Source organism: Phocoena sinus, chromosome 1 (genome assembly GCF_008692025.1).
Source record: "Phocoena sinus isolate mPhoSin1 chromosome 1, mPhoSin1.pri, whole genome shotgun sequence".
In the NCBI taxonomy this organism is placed as follows: Eukaryota; Metazoa; Chordata; class Mammalia; order Artiodactyla; family Phocoenidae; genus Phocoena; species Phocoena sinus.
The window spans coordinates 104,626,664-104,646,652 of NC_045763.1; the positions used below are offsets into that span (position 1 = coordinate 104,626,664).

A 19,989-nucleotide genomic window follows, 5' to 3' on the forward strand; every position below is an offset into this window, starting at 1 on the left:
AACTATACTTCAATTTAAAAAAGGAACCAGAAACAAAAACAAACACACACACACACACACACACACAGAGGGATATCCAGGTTAACATTAAGTTAATATGCACAAAATGGCCATACTGGTTTTTGTTTTTGTTTTTCTTTGGTTGTGTTGAGTCTTTGTGCCTGAAGGCGGGCTTTCAATAGTTGAGTTGAGCTAGGGCTACTCTTCATTGCGGTGCGCAGGCTCCTCGTTGCGGTGGCTTCTCTTGTTGCGGAGCACAGGCTCTAGGCGTGCGGGCTTCAGTAGTTGTGGCATGCGGGCTCAGTAGTTGTGGCACACGGGCTTAGTTGCTCTGCGGCATGTGGGATCTTCCCCGACGAGGGCTCCAACCTATGTCCCCTGCATTGGCAGGTGGATTCTTAACCACTGCGCCACCAGCGAAGTCCCGCCATACTGGTTTTTAAAACATTGAAATACTTCCACATTGACGAATTCTAACTGTTGCCCCTTCCCCATTTCCCATAAGTCCCCACTACTCAGCAACTAAAGGGAACCACGTGGCACAGCAGGGGACATCTAGGACCAGATCCAGTGGTGAGGAATTCTTTCGGATTGGTCAGTACCCATGCCTGACCAGTCATTAAATGTTTAGAATGTGTCCCCTGGTGGTATGGATAATGTAAATCCCATTAAATACATTTATCCATTCATTTTGATATGTTAATATACAAGAGTTAGAGAATTTATGATTACAGTCAAAATAATTTACCTTGTCAGTTGGTAATAGAGGGTAGAGGTTAAAAGTAAGACACAACTTGGCAAATTCTGCTGTGCTGGTATCTTTCATGACTTCCATTCTCTTAGGGCAAAGTGTTCAAGAGGCTTTGACCTCATTTAGACATGACAAGCACTGGATAGAAGCATCGCTTTAGACAAGGCACTTCAATCTGTCCAAGCCCAGTGACCCCCCATATGTAAATTGCTGATGTTCAATTTAAAGATGGCGACACACTCCTAGTACAGTGCCTGACACACCAAGCAGATGTTCAAACGTGGTAGCAGTCATTATCTCAGCTACTGAGCTATATTTTTGGTAATAGTAGTGATCTCCTTGTTGATTAACTCATGCCTTAATTTACTTGTCCTTTCTGATGTATTTCAAATTGTTGGTTTAATCCTTTCTTCTTAAAACTTCTCTTTTCTTGACCTTGTGACACAAGATTTTCTTGGTTTCCTTCCTAACATGCCAACTGCTCCTTCTCATTCTCTTTTGCAGAAGCCTCCTCCTTCACTGACTCATCCCTTTGGGTTTCATCCTCAACTTCCTCTCTTCTCATTCTGTACACTGTCCCAAAGTGGGCTTATTCCTACCCAGGGATTCAGGCTATATACTGACAAATCCCAAATTCGTTATCTTGAAATACTTCTCTTCTGATCTCCAGACTCATCAATGCAATTGCCTCTAAGACATGTCTACACTCAATATGTCAAAACATAAATACACCATTATTATCCCTCCAAAGCTACTCCTCTGACGTTGTTCTCCATGTTCCCACCATCCATCGGGGATCCAAGCAAGAAACCTGAGTCATCCACTACTCCTCCACGTCTACCTCATGTCCAAACTCCCATTACATGGCAAGGTCCTTTACAATCTGATACATTTATGTCTTTCCTGCATCATCTCTTCCCACTTTCCATCTTGAATTTGAGCTCCAGCCACACTGAACTACTGGCAGTTCCTCACATACTCTATGCTCTCTCTCATTTTTAGTCTTTGTTCAGGTTGCTTCTTTTGCATGGAATTCCTTAACCCCTTCTCCATCAGATTAATTCTTATTAACCCTTAAGACGTAGCTTAGAGATATCTCCTCCAGGAAGCCTCCCCTCACTCCCATATTTGGGTTAGACAGTCCTGCTGTGTGCTCTGACAGCCACTTCTGCATACCTCTGTCCCCCCTGGGTGACACAATCCTATAATCTCTAAGCCTCTGTCCTGTACTAGTCTCTTCCTCTAAGCAGAGACTGAGGGGAGGGATCCACACAAAGCAGGAAAGCTCTGGGTTAAAGGATAGTTGACTCCATATCCGTACAATGTTCCCACAGTCGAGTGGCTGCAAAGAAGCGCACAGTTGTAATAGCCCATGTACAACTTCCTCTTGTTTACTCATGTTTGCCGGCAGATACAATTAGACTTAGGCAAACTGTGGATCTAGGAGTATCTGGATAGTGAACACACAGACAGAGCATTAATAGGGCCACTTTCTCTCAATCTGATTTATGAAATGCTATAGAAGAGAAGATGTCGGTGCCAAAATATTGAAGCATTTTCTTTTCTTTTCTTTTATACTGGAGTATAGTTGATAAACAATGTTGTGTCAGTTTCAGGTGTACAGCAAAGTGATTCAGTTATACATATACATGTGCGTGTCTATTCTTTTCCCATTTGGGTTATTACAGAATGTTGAGGAGAGTTCCCTGTGCTATACAGTAAGTCCTTGTGGGTTATCTAATACTGAAGCATTTTCATGTGGAAGAGATTGGCTTTTCTGCATAACACTTCCTCCCTGCCCCACACTCCCTATCCCTCTCCTCTGGGGCAGGGGTAGAATTAGGACCAGTGGATGGAAGTTATGGAGAAGTCAAATTCAACTTGATATCAGAAAGAGTTCTCTAGTGGCAGCATGTCCAAAGGTGGAATGGGTGCTTTGTCAGTTAGTGAGTTGTTCAGAGGCTGAATGAGCAGTTAGGGGGGCTGCTAAAGAGGGAATTCACACATTTGATGGGTGTAGGAGGTATGGCCCTAGTTGACCTCCAATGTCCCTTCTACTTTAAAGTTCTATTTTCTAGCAAAGTAACAAAGGTAATGGTACCATTCTTTTAATTTAGAGAGCAAGCTGAAAGTGAATTCAAGTAGTCAAGTCCAAGAGATCTCCATCAACTCCAACACAGACATAGAGTGTAACATCCTGTGCCTATCCACTGGAAACCTTCGGTTGGCTGTTACTTGGTACTTCTCTGCCACGTCCACTAATGCACCCTGGCTGAGGATCCTGGAAATGGACCGAACCCACGTAGTAAAATACGGGAATGAATTTCAGACCGCACGGAGGAAACAAAAATTCCACGCCGAGAAAGTTTCCCAAGACTTGTTTCAGCTACACATTCTGAACGTGGAAGACAGCGATCAGGGTAAATATCGCTGTGCTGTGGAGGAATGGCTCTGGTCTACAAACGGCACTTGGCACAAGCTTGGAGAAAAGACGTCAGGTCTAACAGAATTGAAATTGAAACTCAGGCCCACAGGTAAACCTTGCAAGTATATTCTCACTCATCTTTCTGTAGAATTGCCGTCTTCTCTTGGGCAGCTGTTCTATGGAGTGATTAGATGAAGGTAAAAATATGACCTACAGTCATAGGAATAGTACCCACCTGCACAATGACTGCAGGACTGGATAGCCCACCAGAGCAGGCGGGGGTCCCTTTGAGTCAAGCTGAGATTTGGAGAAGCTTAGATGGGAGCAAGATCCCTTTGATTGGTTTGCTTCTCAGCCTGACAGGCTGGTCTATGCAGCGACCCAGGGTATCGTATCTCCAGCTCTCTGTAAAACAAGCTGTGTCACTCCAGTGGGGCTCTACTGTAATTTGGCAGAAAGAGAGTAATACAAAGCGTATTTCTCCCACTGTGAACAGAAACTGTCCAGCTCTATAGGGATGTATGGAGAGACTGCTGTTCAACATTTGGCTGCCTAAACGTAAGGCAAATAGAAGTAGTCAACTGCTGGAATGGCTTACTGAGGGCATCTCCTCCTCCTCAGGAGATCTTTAAAAATGAAATAGAGGGCTTCCCTGATGGCGCAGTGGTTGAGAGTCCGCCTGCCCATGCAGGGGACACGGGTTCGTGCCCTGGTCCGGGAAGATCCCACATGCTGCAGAGCGGCTGGACCTGTGAGCCATGGCCGCTGAGCCTGCTCGTCCGGAGCCTGTGCTCCGCAACGGGAGAGGCCACGACAGTGAGAGGCCCGTGTACCACCAAAAGAAAAAAGAAATAGAAGTTCCATTCTTTTGCATTAGTCTAAGAGTGCCGTGGTCTAAATGTGGGCAGGGTTGATTAGGTCTGTCAGCATTAGTTAGGTCACCTCCAATGTTGATTAAAATTAAATGAACCTCACAGCTAAGGTTTGGGAGCTGGCCGAGATCCAAAAGCACAATGCAAATAAGTTAATCTAGTTTGGCACTGAAAATTCTATTTTCAATGTAACATCAAAAAATAAGATTATAATGAACATTGCTATGTGTTAGGCAATTAGGAATCCAAAGATAAATAAGGCAGAGCCTTAAGGAGCTCACAGTCGGCTGGGAGCAGCAGGGGCAAAGTAGCAGCTGAGCGCGGGGGTCTCTTCCTGCCGCTCTGGCCGCCCTTCTCCATGCCCTTCCTCTCCCTGCTCAATGCAGGTGTTCATCAAGGACACCTGAGCCCATTTTTCTTCTTACTCTCTGTGCCCTTCAAAACCTCTTAAATACCACCTTGGTGGTACCAACTACCACCTTCAATGAAACAGCTCTAAGATTTTATGCTTAGCCCCCACCTCCTGAGCTCCAGGCCTTTCTACCCATCTGCTTGTTGCACATTTCTTCTTGGCTGACCCAGAGAGCCTCACACTCAGCATATCCCAAATCATCCTTATGTCCCATATCATCATGATGGCGTTTATCATCTTGGCCATCCCACAAGGCTTATGGCCACTCCATTCTCCATCTGGGTGGCTGGCATCCCTTTCTCCCAGTTGTCCAAGCTGAATCTTGACAGTGTGTGCCCACCCCTTTAAGAAGTGTGCACCATTTCTTAGCTCAAGCCAGCGCTTCCCATTCAGAAACGTGGGACCAGTGCTGTTCAATCTTTTAGTCTATCAAGAAATGCCTAAAATCTTTTTTTGGTGACGTCACTCATTTTGGAATGTCCATAATGAATTCAAATTCTTTTAAAATACTGAAGATGTCAAATAAAACATATTTGTGGGCTGTGTGTGGCTGGCTGGGAGTAGCTAGCTGTGTACCCTGGTGTAGGAAGTAAGTTAAGGAAGAGGCCCCAGGGAAAGATACTGAGAAGGATTCGTAAGACTTGTAGGAGGGATGCTTTCCCTGAAATCAAAAGAGGAGAGGATATCAGAAGAAAATGGATATCAGTGACAGAAACTGCAGAGAAGGCAAAAAAGACTGGAAGGTCTCTTGAGCTGGGAAATCGGGCCTTTTCTGGGGACCCTGGCCAGAGCATAGTGATGAGATTGGAAAGCTGATGGCAATGAAGTAGGGAGTAACTTGAGGTGAGGAAGCAGAGGCAGTACCATGTAAACTAATATTTCACATGCTTCTCTATAAAGGGAAAGAGAGAGTAAAGATGGTAGCTAAAAAAGAATGTAGAATCAGACAAAGATGTTCTTTTAAAGATAGATCAATAGATATGTTTGTAGTAGAGTTGAAAATTTAGTGCATACTATAATTTATTTTGTGTGTGATTACTCTAGCCTTCCAAGTCCTCACCTGTGAGTTAAAAGGGGAACATTTTTAAAAAGTAAATGTCAAAATCTGTTTAAAACTTAGTCTAATCCAATAATGTAAATAGTCTCCTTGAGTGATATTCTAACACATGTATGAAAAATGCTCAGTCTCTTGGGTAACCTCCTCTTTCCCTGCGTCTAATACCTGAGGTGATATCCGGTGTATGGGAGGAGGGTAATTTGCAAAAACAAAAAGGGGTAGGGATGGAACATGGGACTTGAGGGGCGGGCTGGAAGTTTCGAAGGGCCTTTCTGGGAAGCGGAAGGGAGAGCTGAGCCGGGAGGAGTAAAAGCAGCAGGGCAGAACATCCGGCAAAGCTGGGTGGTTTTCAGTGTCAGGTCCAGCAGGCAAGAGGCAGACTGATGAAGGGAAGTGGCTGGTTTGATTCATAGCAGAGAATGTTCTGGCAAATATGGAAGAAGGATAAGGGTCAAGGAAAAGTGTTAAAGATGAAGGACCTGATATCTAAAAATTATAAGATGACATCCCTTCAATGAGAAGTAGGCTTTTCAGAGGAGGTATCCAATCTAAGATCTGAGTTCTTCTCGAACTTACCGCCATTTTATTTCCTAGGAAGTAAGGTACGCATCTCCAAAGTGTCCGGGACAAAAAATGCCTCCGAGCACAGCGAGGTGGCCATCCGCTGCAGCCTGGAGAGTGCGGGCAGCCCAGCCTCCCTGTTCTCTGTGATGTGGTACTGGAACGGAGAAAATTCTGGAAGTAAAATGCTGGTGCACCTGCAGCATGACGGCTTGCTGGAGTATGGCGAAGAGGGGCTCAGGAGGCGCCTGCACTGTTACCGTTCATCCCCTGCAGACTTTGTCCTGATGATGCATCGAGTGGAGATGGAGGATGCTGGAATGTACTGGTGCAGGGTGGCAGAGTGGCAGCTACACGGTAACCCAAGCAAGTGGGTCAGCCAAGCATCAGACGAGTCACAGCATGTGGTGCTCACGGTGCTGCCTTCAGGTAACTAGCGGTTCATCTGCCATGGCCCGTGGTCAGGAGGATCTTTGTCTCCCCTCCTATGCTCTCCCACCCAGCTATGTTTTTGCTTCTTTTCAGGCTGAAAACAATTTACAGATTCCCGAAAGAAAATGACTTCGCCATTTCTCTCAACAGTAACTCAGTTTGGGCAGACAAGGTTACCTGAGGTTTTGGCACGGACGTTTAAATGTCAAGGGCATCTGACCTCCTCCCCCACGTTCCCTCTTAAACAAAAAAGCCATCAACATTGTATCCCTTTAAATAACCAAATAATGTTGGAGGCAGACATCCTTACCTCTTGGCTAATTCTCCAATCTCAGAAGGCTGACCTGTGGGGGGAGTGAGATGAGCAATAGGGGCATGGTGACTTTGTGTTTGATCTGGTTGAACCAAAATCAGCTATATCTAAACGCTCCCTGAGTCAAAACGAACCCAACAAAAAAAAAGCCTGTCTCAACGAATAAGTGGCAAGCTTCTTATTGATGTGTTCAACAAACTATCGGAGTTTCGGTTGTGATAGTCATCGGGTGTGCCTCTCCTGATTGCACCTTGAAAGTCATCAAGGGAGGAAGTGTGTCCCATAGAACTTGTTTACAGGCTCTGGCAAAAAGACAGCTGCTTGAAGACCATTGGCCAAAGGGTGACCCTTCTCTGTGTGGGAAGGTCAACTTATCCTGCTGAGTGCTCAGCTTTAGGAGGTGTGTAGAACAAGAGGTCGTGAAGGAGGAGAGGGCTTCCTTCCAGCCAGTGCGGTGCCAAGCATGTAATAGGTATTCATTAAGCAGAAATTCCTCCAGCCAGACCAGTAAATCTTCCCAGGTGATTAAGGAGCCAGTAGATGTTGTAGCCTGCTCATCCTCTGAGCCATTTCTTTCTGGTGGGGTTTAAGGATGAGGCGAGAGGTGAGCTATAGGTTAAACTTACAGTGAGAGAGGGTCACTGGAGAGGCAGAGGTGTGGTCTTGGTGCCCCACCCCAGGAAGAGTAGAAAGGATCAATAAAGATAACATCCCTACAGCACCAGCTAGCTTTGGGGACAGTCTGTAGGAGGGAAAGAGGGCTACTGAGAACGGATGGCACCTTCTCAGAGTTGGGACAGTTGCGTCCCAGCCCCAGCAAGGTTTCTAGAGTGGAAGTCAGAGTTATCTAACTTGTTCGCTGGGGTCCATCATTCTCGTCCCCTGACTATTCTTCAGCAGGATTCTTCTCCCAAGTATCCGGGCAGGATTTATCTTCCTATCAGCTTTTCTTCCATTCCAACAATTATAGGAAGTCCCCACCCTGAGCACATTCCATACATGTTTTCCCACCGGAATTCCTAGGCTCTGTAGATTCAGCCGTTTATGCAGTAGAATAAATAGATAATAACTGTAAAAAGTGTATATTCTGTGGCTAAAAAGCACATCTCCTCTGAGACAGGTGGGATCGTTCAAAGCATATATATACTGTTCATCTTTGTGGAATTCTTATAAAACAGGTGTAAAGTTTTTAAAAAGATCAACTCTGGAAAGAAAATGTTACAAACTGAATGGTCTTTGTATTCTTCACAACTGAAGGAGCTGGAAAGCCTGTGCCATGAGAACCTGAGGGTTTTCATTATAAGTACAGTTAAGTGTTCCCAAGTAAATCTGTATAATATAGCATCTCACTTCTTCTGCCTGGCTGTTCCTTTCTGGTAGTTGGGAAGACAGTGTGGGTGATGAAAAATCCCAGGGTTTGGAATCAGACAAGCCGAGTCTCATATTGCAGCTCTATCACCTCCCTACTAGCTATGAAGTCATACCCTGGTTACTTGGCTTTCTCATAAAATGAGGATTATGGTACAAATGCATATGAAGTATCTAGCACAGTCCCTGGCGTACTCTAAGTGCTCAACAAATGTTACCTCCTTCTCCCCTTATAACTCCAAACATGCTCGCGACGCACACACACACACATCTACCTATGTATATATCTATTTATGTGATAAAATATTTTAATTTGTTCAATAAGTAACTGTATGAGGTTCTGAGGACACACAAAAAAATATATTACGGAATCTGTTCCCACAGAGCTGAGTCTGGTGGGGAAGTAAAGTCCAACATGATACGTGTCATGAAAGAAATGGTCTCAGGATACTAAGGAAGGAGCAGAGGCAGGGCTGGGATGAAGAGCTGGGTTGGGAGATCTGGAAAGGTTTCCCAGAGTATGGGGCCTATAAAAAGGAAGGCACATGTTTTGGGAAAAGGAAAGTATATGCTAGATGATCAGAGAAACTGTGGTAGGATGGCAAGAGAGGAGGCTAGTGGGATGGAACGGGTACAGATGTCAAGTGGGTCTTTTGTATGGAGCTAGGGAAGATAAGCTTTCTCATGGAAGTTACAGAGTGTCGTTGAACAAGTTCAGGCAGGAGAGTGACACATCACATTTGCATTTTAGAAAGCTCTTCCTGGGAACAGTGTTAAAAATGAATTGAAAGGGAGGTAGGCACAGAGAAGGGAGAATTATTTGAAATTGATTGTAGGGACCCAGGTGAGACAAGATGAAGGCCTGAATTAAGGCAGTGCCTGTGAGGTCTGAGAGAAAGACAGGCATTCTGCATTCCGTGTTAGGAGATGGGGTCTTCAGGATTTGGAGACTGATTAGGTGTATGTGGATGGTGAATGAGCAGAAGAAGAGAATCGAGGATGAATACCAGGCTTCTGGCCTAAGGTGGATAGTGGGGACAGTCACTAAATGAGGTGATATAGGAGAAAGGACTAAAGGGGAAGACGAGTTCAATTTTGAATAAGTTGGACTGGAATTGAGTTTGGAGTACCGGTGAGTCATCCAGGGAGATCTGTCCAATAAACTTCAGGATTTCCAAGTGAGATCTATACCAGAGTTATAGATTAGAAATCATCAGCTTATGGCCTATAATGATGCCCAAGGATGGATCCCTGAGATACACCGCTAGTTCTCGGGGGACTGCAGAAGAGGAACCTGTGAAGGAGAGTGGAAGGAGTAGCCTAGAGGTAGGAGGAGAACCAGGGTACGGTGGTATCATAGACACCAAAGGCAGGAGGGATCAAGAGTAGGGAGAGCCGACAGATTCGACTAGTGCAAAGAGGCCAATTAAGACCAAAATAGGAAAATATCCATTGGGTTTAACAATATAGGGCAGTTACAGAAAAATAGTGAGAAAAGTCAGACTGCAGGGACAAAGGGGACACATCAAATCCAGTTCATGCTTTCAAGAGCTTTGATGTAAACGGAAAGAGAGAAGACAAGAGCAAATGGCAAGAGGTGCAGTGAAGCTTTGCTTTGCTTTGTTTTGGTTTGAAGATGGTAGGGACTTGAGCACTGTTACATCTAGAGAGAAAAGAGCCAGTAGAGAGGAAGAAGAGGAAGATTAGAAGAGAATGGATATGACTGACAGTCCAACATCTTTTTTTTTTTTTTTTTTTTGCGGTACGCGGGCCTCTCACTGCTGTGGTCTCTCCCATTGTGGAGCACAGGCTCCAGACGCACAGGCTCAGCGGCCATGGCTCACGGGCCCAGCCGCTCCGCGGCATGTGGGATCCTCTCGGACCGGAGCACGAACCCGCGTCCCCTGCATCGGCAGGTGGACTCTCAACCACTGCGCCACCAGGGAAGCCCAGTCCAACATCTTGAGTGAACTTATACCACCTCCTGATTGGAATGCTCCTTCATGGTATCTGTCCCAGATCAACACCTACTAATCATTCACCGACCAACTTAACTGCCACTTTCTCAGTGACTTACCTTATTTTCTTAGTCATCCCACCTGTTTAACATCCATCATCAATGCCACACAATACCTTCTGAGAAGGCAAAGACTGAATGTCTTGTTCTCAGCACTGGCACAGTGCTTGGCACAGAAACAGTACTCAAATACTGAATCCGTGTAGCTGCCCTCCTGGTCAGGACCAGCCTGTGTATTAATAAAGTCCAGTTTAAATACAATAGGCTACCAATTCTCACTTCTCAAATGGTTTTCTACCACCTTTATTTGGCAATTCTGGGTTGGGTTAGTTTAGGACTACTTGCTAGAACTGTGAAGCATATGGATCCTGTGAAGGCAGGAAAGTTGCGAGGTATTTCCCTGGTGGAATGCACCTTGCATTTTTCCTCTCCACCTTACTTCCTTAGCTATGACTCAGCCAAAGCAGGGGCTACAGCTACTTGAGTCTTTTTGTATCTCATTCTAGAGAATTCTCTGTGATTAATAGGCAAGGTTATAAAGCTTTCTGGGGACTGGATTATTTGTAGTAGAATGATATTTGTCACTATTTCCCAGCTTTTGGGGGGTAAGGGTATATTTAGAAAGTGGATTCTCAAAGGGGATATGCCCCTATCACACTGATGTTTCTGGAGAGAACATGCTATTTATCAACGCTACCCCGGTGCTTCCAACAAGGCCTGGCACACAGCGCTCGGTTCAACAAATGCTTGATGAAAAATGAGCGAGCAGCTCTTCAATGGAGTTGAAACTGAGGCTGTAAGGGGCTCGCTTACTCTGGGATGCACTCGTGTCAGGTTACCTAATCCTGCTTTCAGTTCTTGGCAGGAGCCACCCCTCCCACACAGCCACACCTGGCACGTCAGCTGCCCAAGTCTGGGGTTGGGGGTGCGTTGGTAGCCCCCCTCATCGTCCTCCACCTTTCTTCTTCTAAAGTCGGTATTTCTGGGCTAATATCAGAAAGGAATACTCCTTGTGATGTGTTTGGCTGGGGGTAGAAGCAAGTTACAAACCAAACCTTGTGACGCTGTGTTCTCATTATACTTCTGGCTCTTCCTTACAGGCCTTGTACTTGGAGCACTGAGCACTTACTCAGATTGCTCCAAAATGCCAAACCTTAATGGTTTTGAATGTCACTAATGCTAATCCCGATACGGGTGAGAAGCAGATGGTGGGAATGGTGACTGTGGGATGCAGAGCGAACACCGCCCTCCCGGGAGAGGTAATTTAGAAGCACTGACAGTTTCTAGCTGTTGGCCAATTCGGCACTGCGGAGGGCGCACCTTGTCGTCCTTGGATGGCAGATTGCTCGAAGCCCAGCCCCATTTAGATAGTCAAGCCCTCTGGCAGTCCCTTCACACGGAAGGTTAGAGTCTCAGTGGCAGAAAATCCAAGTGCCAGGTTTCTTTCCACCTTCTGTGTGCCAGCCCCATCCCCCACAACATCACACCGCCATCCTAGCAATGGTGACCCATGGGTGCCGCGGACTCTTGCCTCCCAGTTTTCTGCCTTTCGTGATTGCAGCAGGAAGCCAGAGTCTCCCAAGTAATCATTTGACTCTCAGCTGAATGTCACCCACCCACCCAGGGGACAGAGAGATCAGAGATTCGAGGGAGAGACGTGGGCTGTGGAAGGACGTGGCCAAGTCTGCGGTCCCTGAGTGAGGAGTCAGTAGGTTCAGTCCTCTTTTCTGCCTGGTCTCTTGGGAAAAAGTTGCCTATGATTTTCCTAACTTTCTTAGTAGCTTTCTAGCTGATATTTATTTCTTGCTGACTCAACAAATGTGCTAGACACTGTTTCATGCTTTATTAAGCATTATCTCATCACAACTCTAGAAATTATTATCCTCGCTTGATTGACTAGGAAACTAATGATTAGAGAGAGAGGAAAAGTAATTTGTCCAAAGTCAATAGCAGTAAGTTGTAGAGCCAGGATTTGAACCCAGCTCTCCTTGAGACATAGTAGGTGCTCAATCCCTACTCGACACATGAATAGTGTGAAATAGCAAGGCCAGAGCTCTTACCCACTCGACGGCTCTGTTCTCTTTCAGCATTTCAGTCTGTACCTCCTTCTTAACCATACGCTTTCAAATGCATTCAGGTAAGACCTGGGAGAAATATTGTAGTCAAGCAGGGCCTTGGAGAGAAGGATCAGGTAGGATGTGGAGAGGAGATGAGAAAGAATTCAAAATCTATCTTTATCATTGCCCACCCTTTCAAAACCAAAAACCAAATCTAGGGTGGAGAGTATAAATGAGACCAGAGAAGAACCGGGCAACAAACCCCCGTAGCTCCTTGCCAGCCCTGTTCAGAGCTGCCAGGCTAATGTTCAGTGATGGTCTTTACTCTGGGTAACATGATGGCAGCTACTCCCGGGTTCCTGTGTGCGCAAATCACTCACACAATTGACTCATTCTTTAGTCTCCATTGATGACCTATGAACAAAGTGGTGCACGAGGGGAAAAGATGCGTAAGACATAGGCCCTCTCCTCCCGGAGTTTACAATGCAGGAGCTGGACACAGGTTTAGATTCTTTCTTAACCTCCCACAAAGAGACGTCCTTCAGTGTGCAAAATGTATCTCCAGTGCCGAAAAAGAATGGAATTCTTGCAGCATGAGTTTGGTCGCAATGACCTCTAAACCCGTCATCTTCATCTCTAAGTGTCTGTAATCCCATGAATCCTACAGCCTAACCTCTGAAGAAGAAAGTGCTTAGGTCATTACAGTTTTCCAATAAAAGCACAGCTACTATTAGCATCAGATTCTTCAGAACAGCCCTGGTTTTGAATATCCTGTCATAAATAAATGTAGTCAGAAGACCACATTTAATAGTTGGTGTCTCTTTAAGCATATGTCTTTGTGCATCGAGAGACTAAATCCCTGTCCTTTGACTAGTAACCTGAGGCACTGCTTCCTGGAGCCTGTGGCATTGGCAGTTCTCTCGTCTTTGCCTCCCTGGCTGTGTGGCCAGGAACCCCTCGGGGGCTGCTGGTGCGTGTTCTGTGTGTCCATGTGTTGATAGCACTTCCCCTCGGACTGCAGCTGCCGGATGCTTCAGCATGCCTTTATATTATAGTAGCCTTTGCCCACGTGGTTGCAGCGAATCCAGTTTAATTCAGATCAGCAAACGCTATCAGGCACATGTGCTAGGCACTGCAAGGACTATAGAAACAAAGGACACTGTCAGAGCTACTCAAGTAACTGTGATGACAAAGATGGTTAAAAGGGGATGAAAGACGTCTAAACAAAGGCATGTGTGAGAAGAGGATAGAAAGAAGAGGAAAACTGCCTGAGGAGAGGTGGAAGGCTGGAGTGATGGAGAGTGAGGCCAGTAGGACCTCGAGGATACGGTGCAGTGAGCATGCCAGGTAGAGGTGATGGTAAGAGCAAGAGGGGAAAGGAGCTGAATGGGGGTGGGGCAGTGTGAGACCGGTTTGGAGATTCAGGAAGGGATGGTGCTTCTTACGTGTAGCTGCTGTTGTTCTTATCAGGACAGTGCAGAGCATGTGTGCGCGCGCGCGCGCGTGTGTGTGTGTCTGTGTGTGTTTTCAGAAGCAGCAGTGGGAATAACTCAGTTAAAAATTCAGGACCGGCAACAGAGTTGGGAACGAGGGTTGAATTATAGATATCTTTTCTGAGGAAAGAAGATTAAAGGAGAGGTTTTCTTTTCTGTTTTGTTTTTCTTTCTGGCTGTTCGTTTTAAGTAGGTCATGGGAACCTCTGGTGGTTGGAAATTGTTGGGTGAGGGGGAGTCAGGCTGGAACAGGCCATCCTGGAGCTCTCTTCTCCCAGCTCCCTTTCCTTTGCTCCTCGCATGTGATTTAAGGGGCACACTGCCATTTGGCCCCGTTATTCTTACATGTATTTTCCTGTAACAATAAATCCCAGAAGTGTTTATAACTGATGAGTACAAATAAGCTGGAGACTAATTATTCTCTTCATTTTCTTCCTTTTTGTCGCAGAGCCCACGTTTCCTTCCAGGATCTGCTCGTCAGCACCTTTACTCTATTTCCTATTCACCTGCCCCTTCCTTATGCTCATCTTTCTGTTCATTTCCCTCCTCTGCCTGTACTGCAAGGCCAGGAAGTTGTCAACTCTGAGCCTAAGCATACAGAAAGAAAAGGACCTCTGGGTGGACCTGAAAAGGGCTGGAAGCAGGACCACAGACAGATTGGAAAAGGACGGTGAAGACAGTTGAATCCCGAGAGGCGCCTGCAGCCCTGTGGAAAGAGTGCGGACTTTGAAACTGGACTGACCAGGAGAGGAGTGCCCCCTGCCTCTGTCCTCCTCTGAGTCTGCGGCCTGGGGCGAGGTACCTAGGACTCAGAGGGAACATTTATTGAGCGCGTATGTGGTGCCAGAAACCGTTAAGTGTTTCTTCACGTGTCACCTCATCTACCCATTGCATCCCCCACAGGAGCTAGGTGACTCTGTTACACCGTCTTCCGCTTGCCACACCTCACGGGGCTTAGGTTCTGCATCCATAGATCTGTAAGGAGAGGAGTACCTCCCTCACACAGCTGCTGGGGATTAAATGAGATCCCATGGCAGAGCCCAGGGCGATGCTTCCCTCTCTTATGTCACTGATTCCCTGGACAACACTCAGTGGTCCTGCCACACTGGCTCCAGGTAATCTTTTGCCTCCAGATAAGACACGTAGGAAAGGACCTGATGCCAGCAAGGAAAAGGGGTTGGGACTATGCCCTTCATTCACATCAAATCTGCCTCCCAATCAGACTGCGGCTTTCTTCAAGGCAGAAATCCCATTTTCTCCTCCAGTCCATCTCCATCCCATCTATAAATGCCACTGACGAGCAAGCTCTGCATAGTAGGTGCTTAACCAGTATTGGTTCTTTAGTGAAAGGATAAGGTATTTTGTAGCCTGAATTTCTTTCCTTTTTTTTTTCTTTCTTTTCTCCATAAGACTTATTAAGTCATTGCTAAGGAAAAACTATTTTTTTTTTTTTTTGTGCAGTACACGGGCCTCTCACTGTTGTGGCCTCTCCCGTTGTGGAGCACAGGCTCCGGACGCGCAGGCTCAGCAGCCATGGCTCACGGGCCCAGCCGTTCCGCGGCGTGTGGGATCTTCCCGGACCGGGGCACAAACTCGTGTCCCCCGCATCGGCAGGCGAACTCTCAACCACTGCACCACCAGGGAAGCCCAGGAAAAACTTTTTTTTTTAATTTTGCAACAGTGCTCCAGTCAGCTCCCCAAGGCCTCATATCTCCCTTTCCTCCCCACACCCAAAGTTCCATCTGGCTCCTGGCTCTTCTTAGCCAAGGCCTTATTTTCCTTGACCTGACAGCACCGGGTAGCAGGAAAGGTGGCTGTGTCAGTTATCTGAGGGCAGAGGAGTTAACAGTGCCACTATCCCGTCCTGCTCCGGCAGGCGCTAGGAGTTCAGGGGGAATAGTAATCTCAGCATCCTGTATTCTCAGCCAGGAAAAGTCAGGAGGAGGGGGATGGGGAGTGTCATGACTGAAGGCTTCCAACCACTGTCCCCTAGGAGATAACAACTGTCCCCACTGGGCCTGGGGTCCCCTCACCTTTGTTTCAAAAGCAGCTTAGGCCCTGTTGTAGCCAGAATTGGAAATCAATCAGTGCCACCTAACAGACTTGAGAAAACACATCTATTTATTATCTATGTGACCAACAGGGTTGCTTTAACATGCATTAATTTGCATTTCCAAGGCTAGCAATTTATTTTTAATATTTTATCAGGCACACACGTCCTCTCCAAACGTAATTAGTTCCTTTGCAAGGGGATTTTTGGTGGCTATGAGAACTCCCACTGCAGGCCTATGGGTTCCTTGATTTCATCTCCCTTTGTAGCCTCATTTGAAATACTCCAAATGTTTTTTTAAACAGGTCAGAGCATTCATTTCTTCTCTCTCAGGTAAGGGAGCAAATTTTTCCAAAAGCAAAGCTAATGTTAAGATTTCTTAACATTGAAGTGTGATGCTCCCCCAACCCCCGCCGTGATTTCCAGAAACCCGTATTTTAGTTGAATATTGAAAGGAAAGAGAATGGGATTGAACACCATCAGAGAATCAGAATAGATCCTGGTGCTGCCCCCATTTCAGGTACTCTTACCCCCAACCACTGTTCTCCCTCCTTGCCTGGATACTGCCTTTCAGCTCTCAGCTCAAACACCAGTTTGTCGCATTTGAATTCAGCACAGAGACTGCACAGACCAGACACTCAAATATCCGACTGCCCCACCCAGAGCAGAGCATGGGAATGATTACTGCCCAGTGAGCACCTCCTGGGTGTCGAGCACTGGGATGGGTGCGTGGGATCCAGTGGTGACTCAAGCAGACTCCACCCTGCTCCCCTGGGACTATCACCTAGTTTTTTCTGGATGCTCTGTTTTCATTAATGGGAACTAGATAGAACACGTTGGATTTTCTAGGAAGTCACACCACACCATTTGGCTTATAGTAGTTTTCAGGTAACTGAAACCCCAGCGTCTTCTTTCTACCTTTCTGAACTTCTTTAGAATAAAATTTGTTTTCATCCACTTCAGCGGGCATTTTTTACGTGAAACCTCTTCTGTCTCCAGTTATGCCCTTGGTCATTTTAGTTTTTCAGTCTTAACAGAGAAGTTTACTTTTACTCATTGATTTCAGCTTTGCTATTCTATGTCACCACCTGGTTTTATTTTCAGCTTCTTGTGTTAGTAAATCCTCCCTGGCAACAGGACAAACCTCTGTCTCAGGAGTTGGCTACCTGTAGCCCACAGGCCAAATGTGGCCCACTACCTGTTTTTTAAAATGCAGTTTGTTGGAATACAGGCACTCCCGTTTGTCTAGATATTATCTATGGCTCCTGTCATGATATAATGGCTGAGTTGAGTAGCTGTCACGATAGACTCTATGACCTGCAAAACCTAAAATGTTTACTATCTGGCCCTTCATGGAAAAAGTTTGCCACTCCCTGCTCTCTTTCAGTGGCTAATGTTCTGTCAGTTTTAACCATGAATTATGTTCCTGGGAAACTTGATTTGAGGTGTTATATCTGTATCTGTTGTATATCTGACGACTTTAATAAATAATCTTAGGCTCTCCGGATTGGTGTCTAGTCCAAGCAGTTCTGACGCATGAATCCTCTCTACCACACTCCCACTAACGATGAGAAACTCATCACCCCGAGGCATTCCACACCATCAGGTTGAGTTGCAGGACAAGATGACACAAAGAGGAGTAAAGCATGACTACACTCCTTTCATCATTTTCAGTCTATTGAGGTACATGGATAGGAACAACTGATTTATGGCAGATGAATGCAGTTGGTAGAAAGTCATGTGCCATAATAGTTTCTCACAGGAGAAACTATTACAGGAGTTGTTATTCATCCCAGAGTTTCACGGCATCTCCATGCAAAAGGGGCTGGTATTCCCTTCCTGCAGGTAAGAAATTGAAGCTCAGAGGGGTTGGGTTTATCCAGGATCACTCCACCATGTGCAAAAGAGTAAGAGCTCAAAATTAGGCCCCCTGACAAAAAGTTCTGGACTCTTTCCACAATCAACACTGTGATCAATACATTGATATCAGAAAAATCTGGTGATCATAGTATCCACCTCATATGAGGATCAAACCAGATACTTACATGAAGATAAGTTTTAAACCATTTCAAGTCATAAATGAAAGTAGGCATAACCCAAGTTTTTCCAGGTCTTACCCATCCATGCACAAGAATGGAATTGAATCAACAATAATAATCCAAGTTCTACATACTTTTGCCCCAGAGTCTTGGCCATCTATAAAGTGTTCTTCAAGCATTTCTAGGGCTTCCCTTGGATTCTGGGAATTCATATGAGTTCACAAACAAGTCCCCTCCCACAGGGCTTCCTGCTGTTCTGTTCAAATCTATGAGATCCCACTGCAGCAAGGATGCTGGAGCATGTGAGATGCCAAAGCTAGACGGTGGTAAGCAAGGAAGAGTGCCTAACCCTCAGTTTGTCTTTGCATGACACTCTGTTTGGATTGCAAACAGGTCCAAGATTGTTTGTGCTCCCATGTCTCTAAAGATTTTCTTGTGAAAACAGCTCCTTTTAGCTTTCGTTTAACATCTCCTTTCTCCATAGGGTCTAGACACCAGCCTGTCTGGAACCAGTCTGCGAGACAGGCTTCACGCTATGCTCTCCATTTCTTATTCTCGGCTCCCAGGAACCTCTGAAACGTCTTCATCACAGGCCCCCTTTCTCCTGCAACGTGAGTCATGCAAATTGTGCTTGTGGGAGGCTCCCCACTCATCAGACAGGTCCAGAGAAGTTGGCATTCCCAGTAGGCTCAGCTCAGACTTCTGTTACACTGGCTTTTAATTTTTATCCCCTAATGCAGTAAAGTTCTATGGGCAATGAGAAATCAGAGACAACTTCACAAAGGAGGTATCATTTGAATTTTAAAATGTCAAAAAATATTACGACAGCAGAAGTTGGAGTAAACAGTGGTCTGGGGGCAGAGTTAGCTTCAAGTAAAGCATAGTGTATAGAATAGCTTTGGTTTGATTTAAGTGTCAGATTTATGGAGGGGAGCAATGGGAGATAAACATGGAAACGTAGTTAGGGCAAACTCTACGGTCGGGGAAGGGCAGGAAAAGAAATCATGAACATGGGTAAGAACTTGGACTTCATTTGGTGGACAGGGTGAGCCATTGGATGTTATCTAGTAGGGAAAGAACAGCTGTTCTTTAAGAGAATTGAAAAAGCAGCAGCTCAGGCGATGGATGAGGGTTGTGGGTGAGGGCTGTGGTAGAACCAAGGATAGCCATCCTCAGCAATCTCTTCTACTTTCCCAAGTTGTATAATGGAGATAATACCAATTTTGTGAGGGTTTTGAGAACTGAACAAAATTATCGAAAAGTTTCTGGTATTATATCAAGCTCACAGAGGTAGCTAATATATATCTGTTAAATACAACACATGTTATCAGATTCTTCTTCTGTTTAAAGAATATTTGTCAACCGAATTTTCTACTTAAAAGTGTAGGGATAAGACAGAGTTACATTGTTCATTATTTTTGTTTGTCTTTTGCGGTGCGCGGGCCTCTCACTGTTGTGGCCTCTCCCGTTGCAAAGCACAGGCTCCAGAAGTGCAGGCTCAGCGGCCATGGCTCACGGGCCCAGCCGCTCTGCAGCATGTGGGATCTTCCCGGACCGGGGCACGAACCCGTGTCCCCTGCATCGGCAGGCGGACTCTCAACCACTGCGCCACCAGGGAAGCCCAGATTGTTTATTATTTTAACTGGCTTTCTATTTACTTTATCTTTTTGATACTTGCATTCATGTTTAATTTACTTGTTAGAAATTTGGAGTTTCTACCATGTCATCTCTGAATCCAAGGCTCCTTCTGCACCAGTTCTGACTGCCTAACAGAGATGTTTTGACTAGAAGCATATTTATCGCATTGAACGATTTGCTGAGATGGAGGACCACATTGGATAAGGAATTATTGATAAGTTCATACATTGTAAATAACCAGCAAATGAAAACCCAAGTTCATTACATCAGGATGGCTGAAATTGAAAAGACTGACAATATCAGATGCTCGTAAGAATTTGGAGGAACTGGAATTCAATACACTACTGATGGGAGTGTAAATCTGTTCAACTATTTTGTCAAATAGTTTGGTAGTTTCTAATTAAATTAAACATACATTCACCCTTTGACCTAGCAATTCCATTCCTTTCATTTACCCAAGAGAAATGAATGCCTATGTGTACCAAAAGACATACACAAGAATAT

The 19,989-nt window shown here is 45.5% G+C and overlaps 1 protein-coding gene across 4 annotated transcripts in view; it reads left to right on the top strand.

The window, feature by feature from the left end:
* Positions 1-19,218, top strand: part of CD101 (CD101 molecule) — a 38,375-nt gene extending 19,157 nt beyond the window's left edge. The window contains exons 7-10 of one of the 4 annotated variants that reach the window (XR_004350468.1): positions 2,869-3,285; positions 6,112-6,507; positions 14,207-14,556; positions 18,332-19,218. Coding sequence is in view for 3 of the 4 variants with exons in the window: in XM_032635739.1 (XP_032491630.1) it covers positions 2,869-3,285; positions 6,112-6,507; positions 14,207-14,442 (1,049 nt within the window). In the remaining variant the exon portion in view is untranslated. Of the gene's footprint in view, positions 1-2,868; positions 3,286-6,111; positions 6,508-6,603; positions 13,789-14,206; positions 15,315-18,331 lie in introns of those variants that run through there. The other 3 variants (XM_032635752.1, XM_032635739.1, XM_032635759.1) reach the window with 3 other exon arrangements.
* Positions 19,219-19,989: the final 771 nt, after the last annotated feature.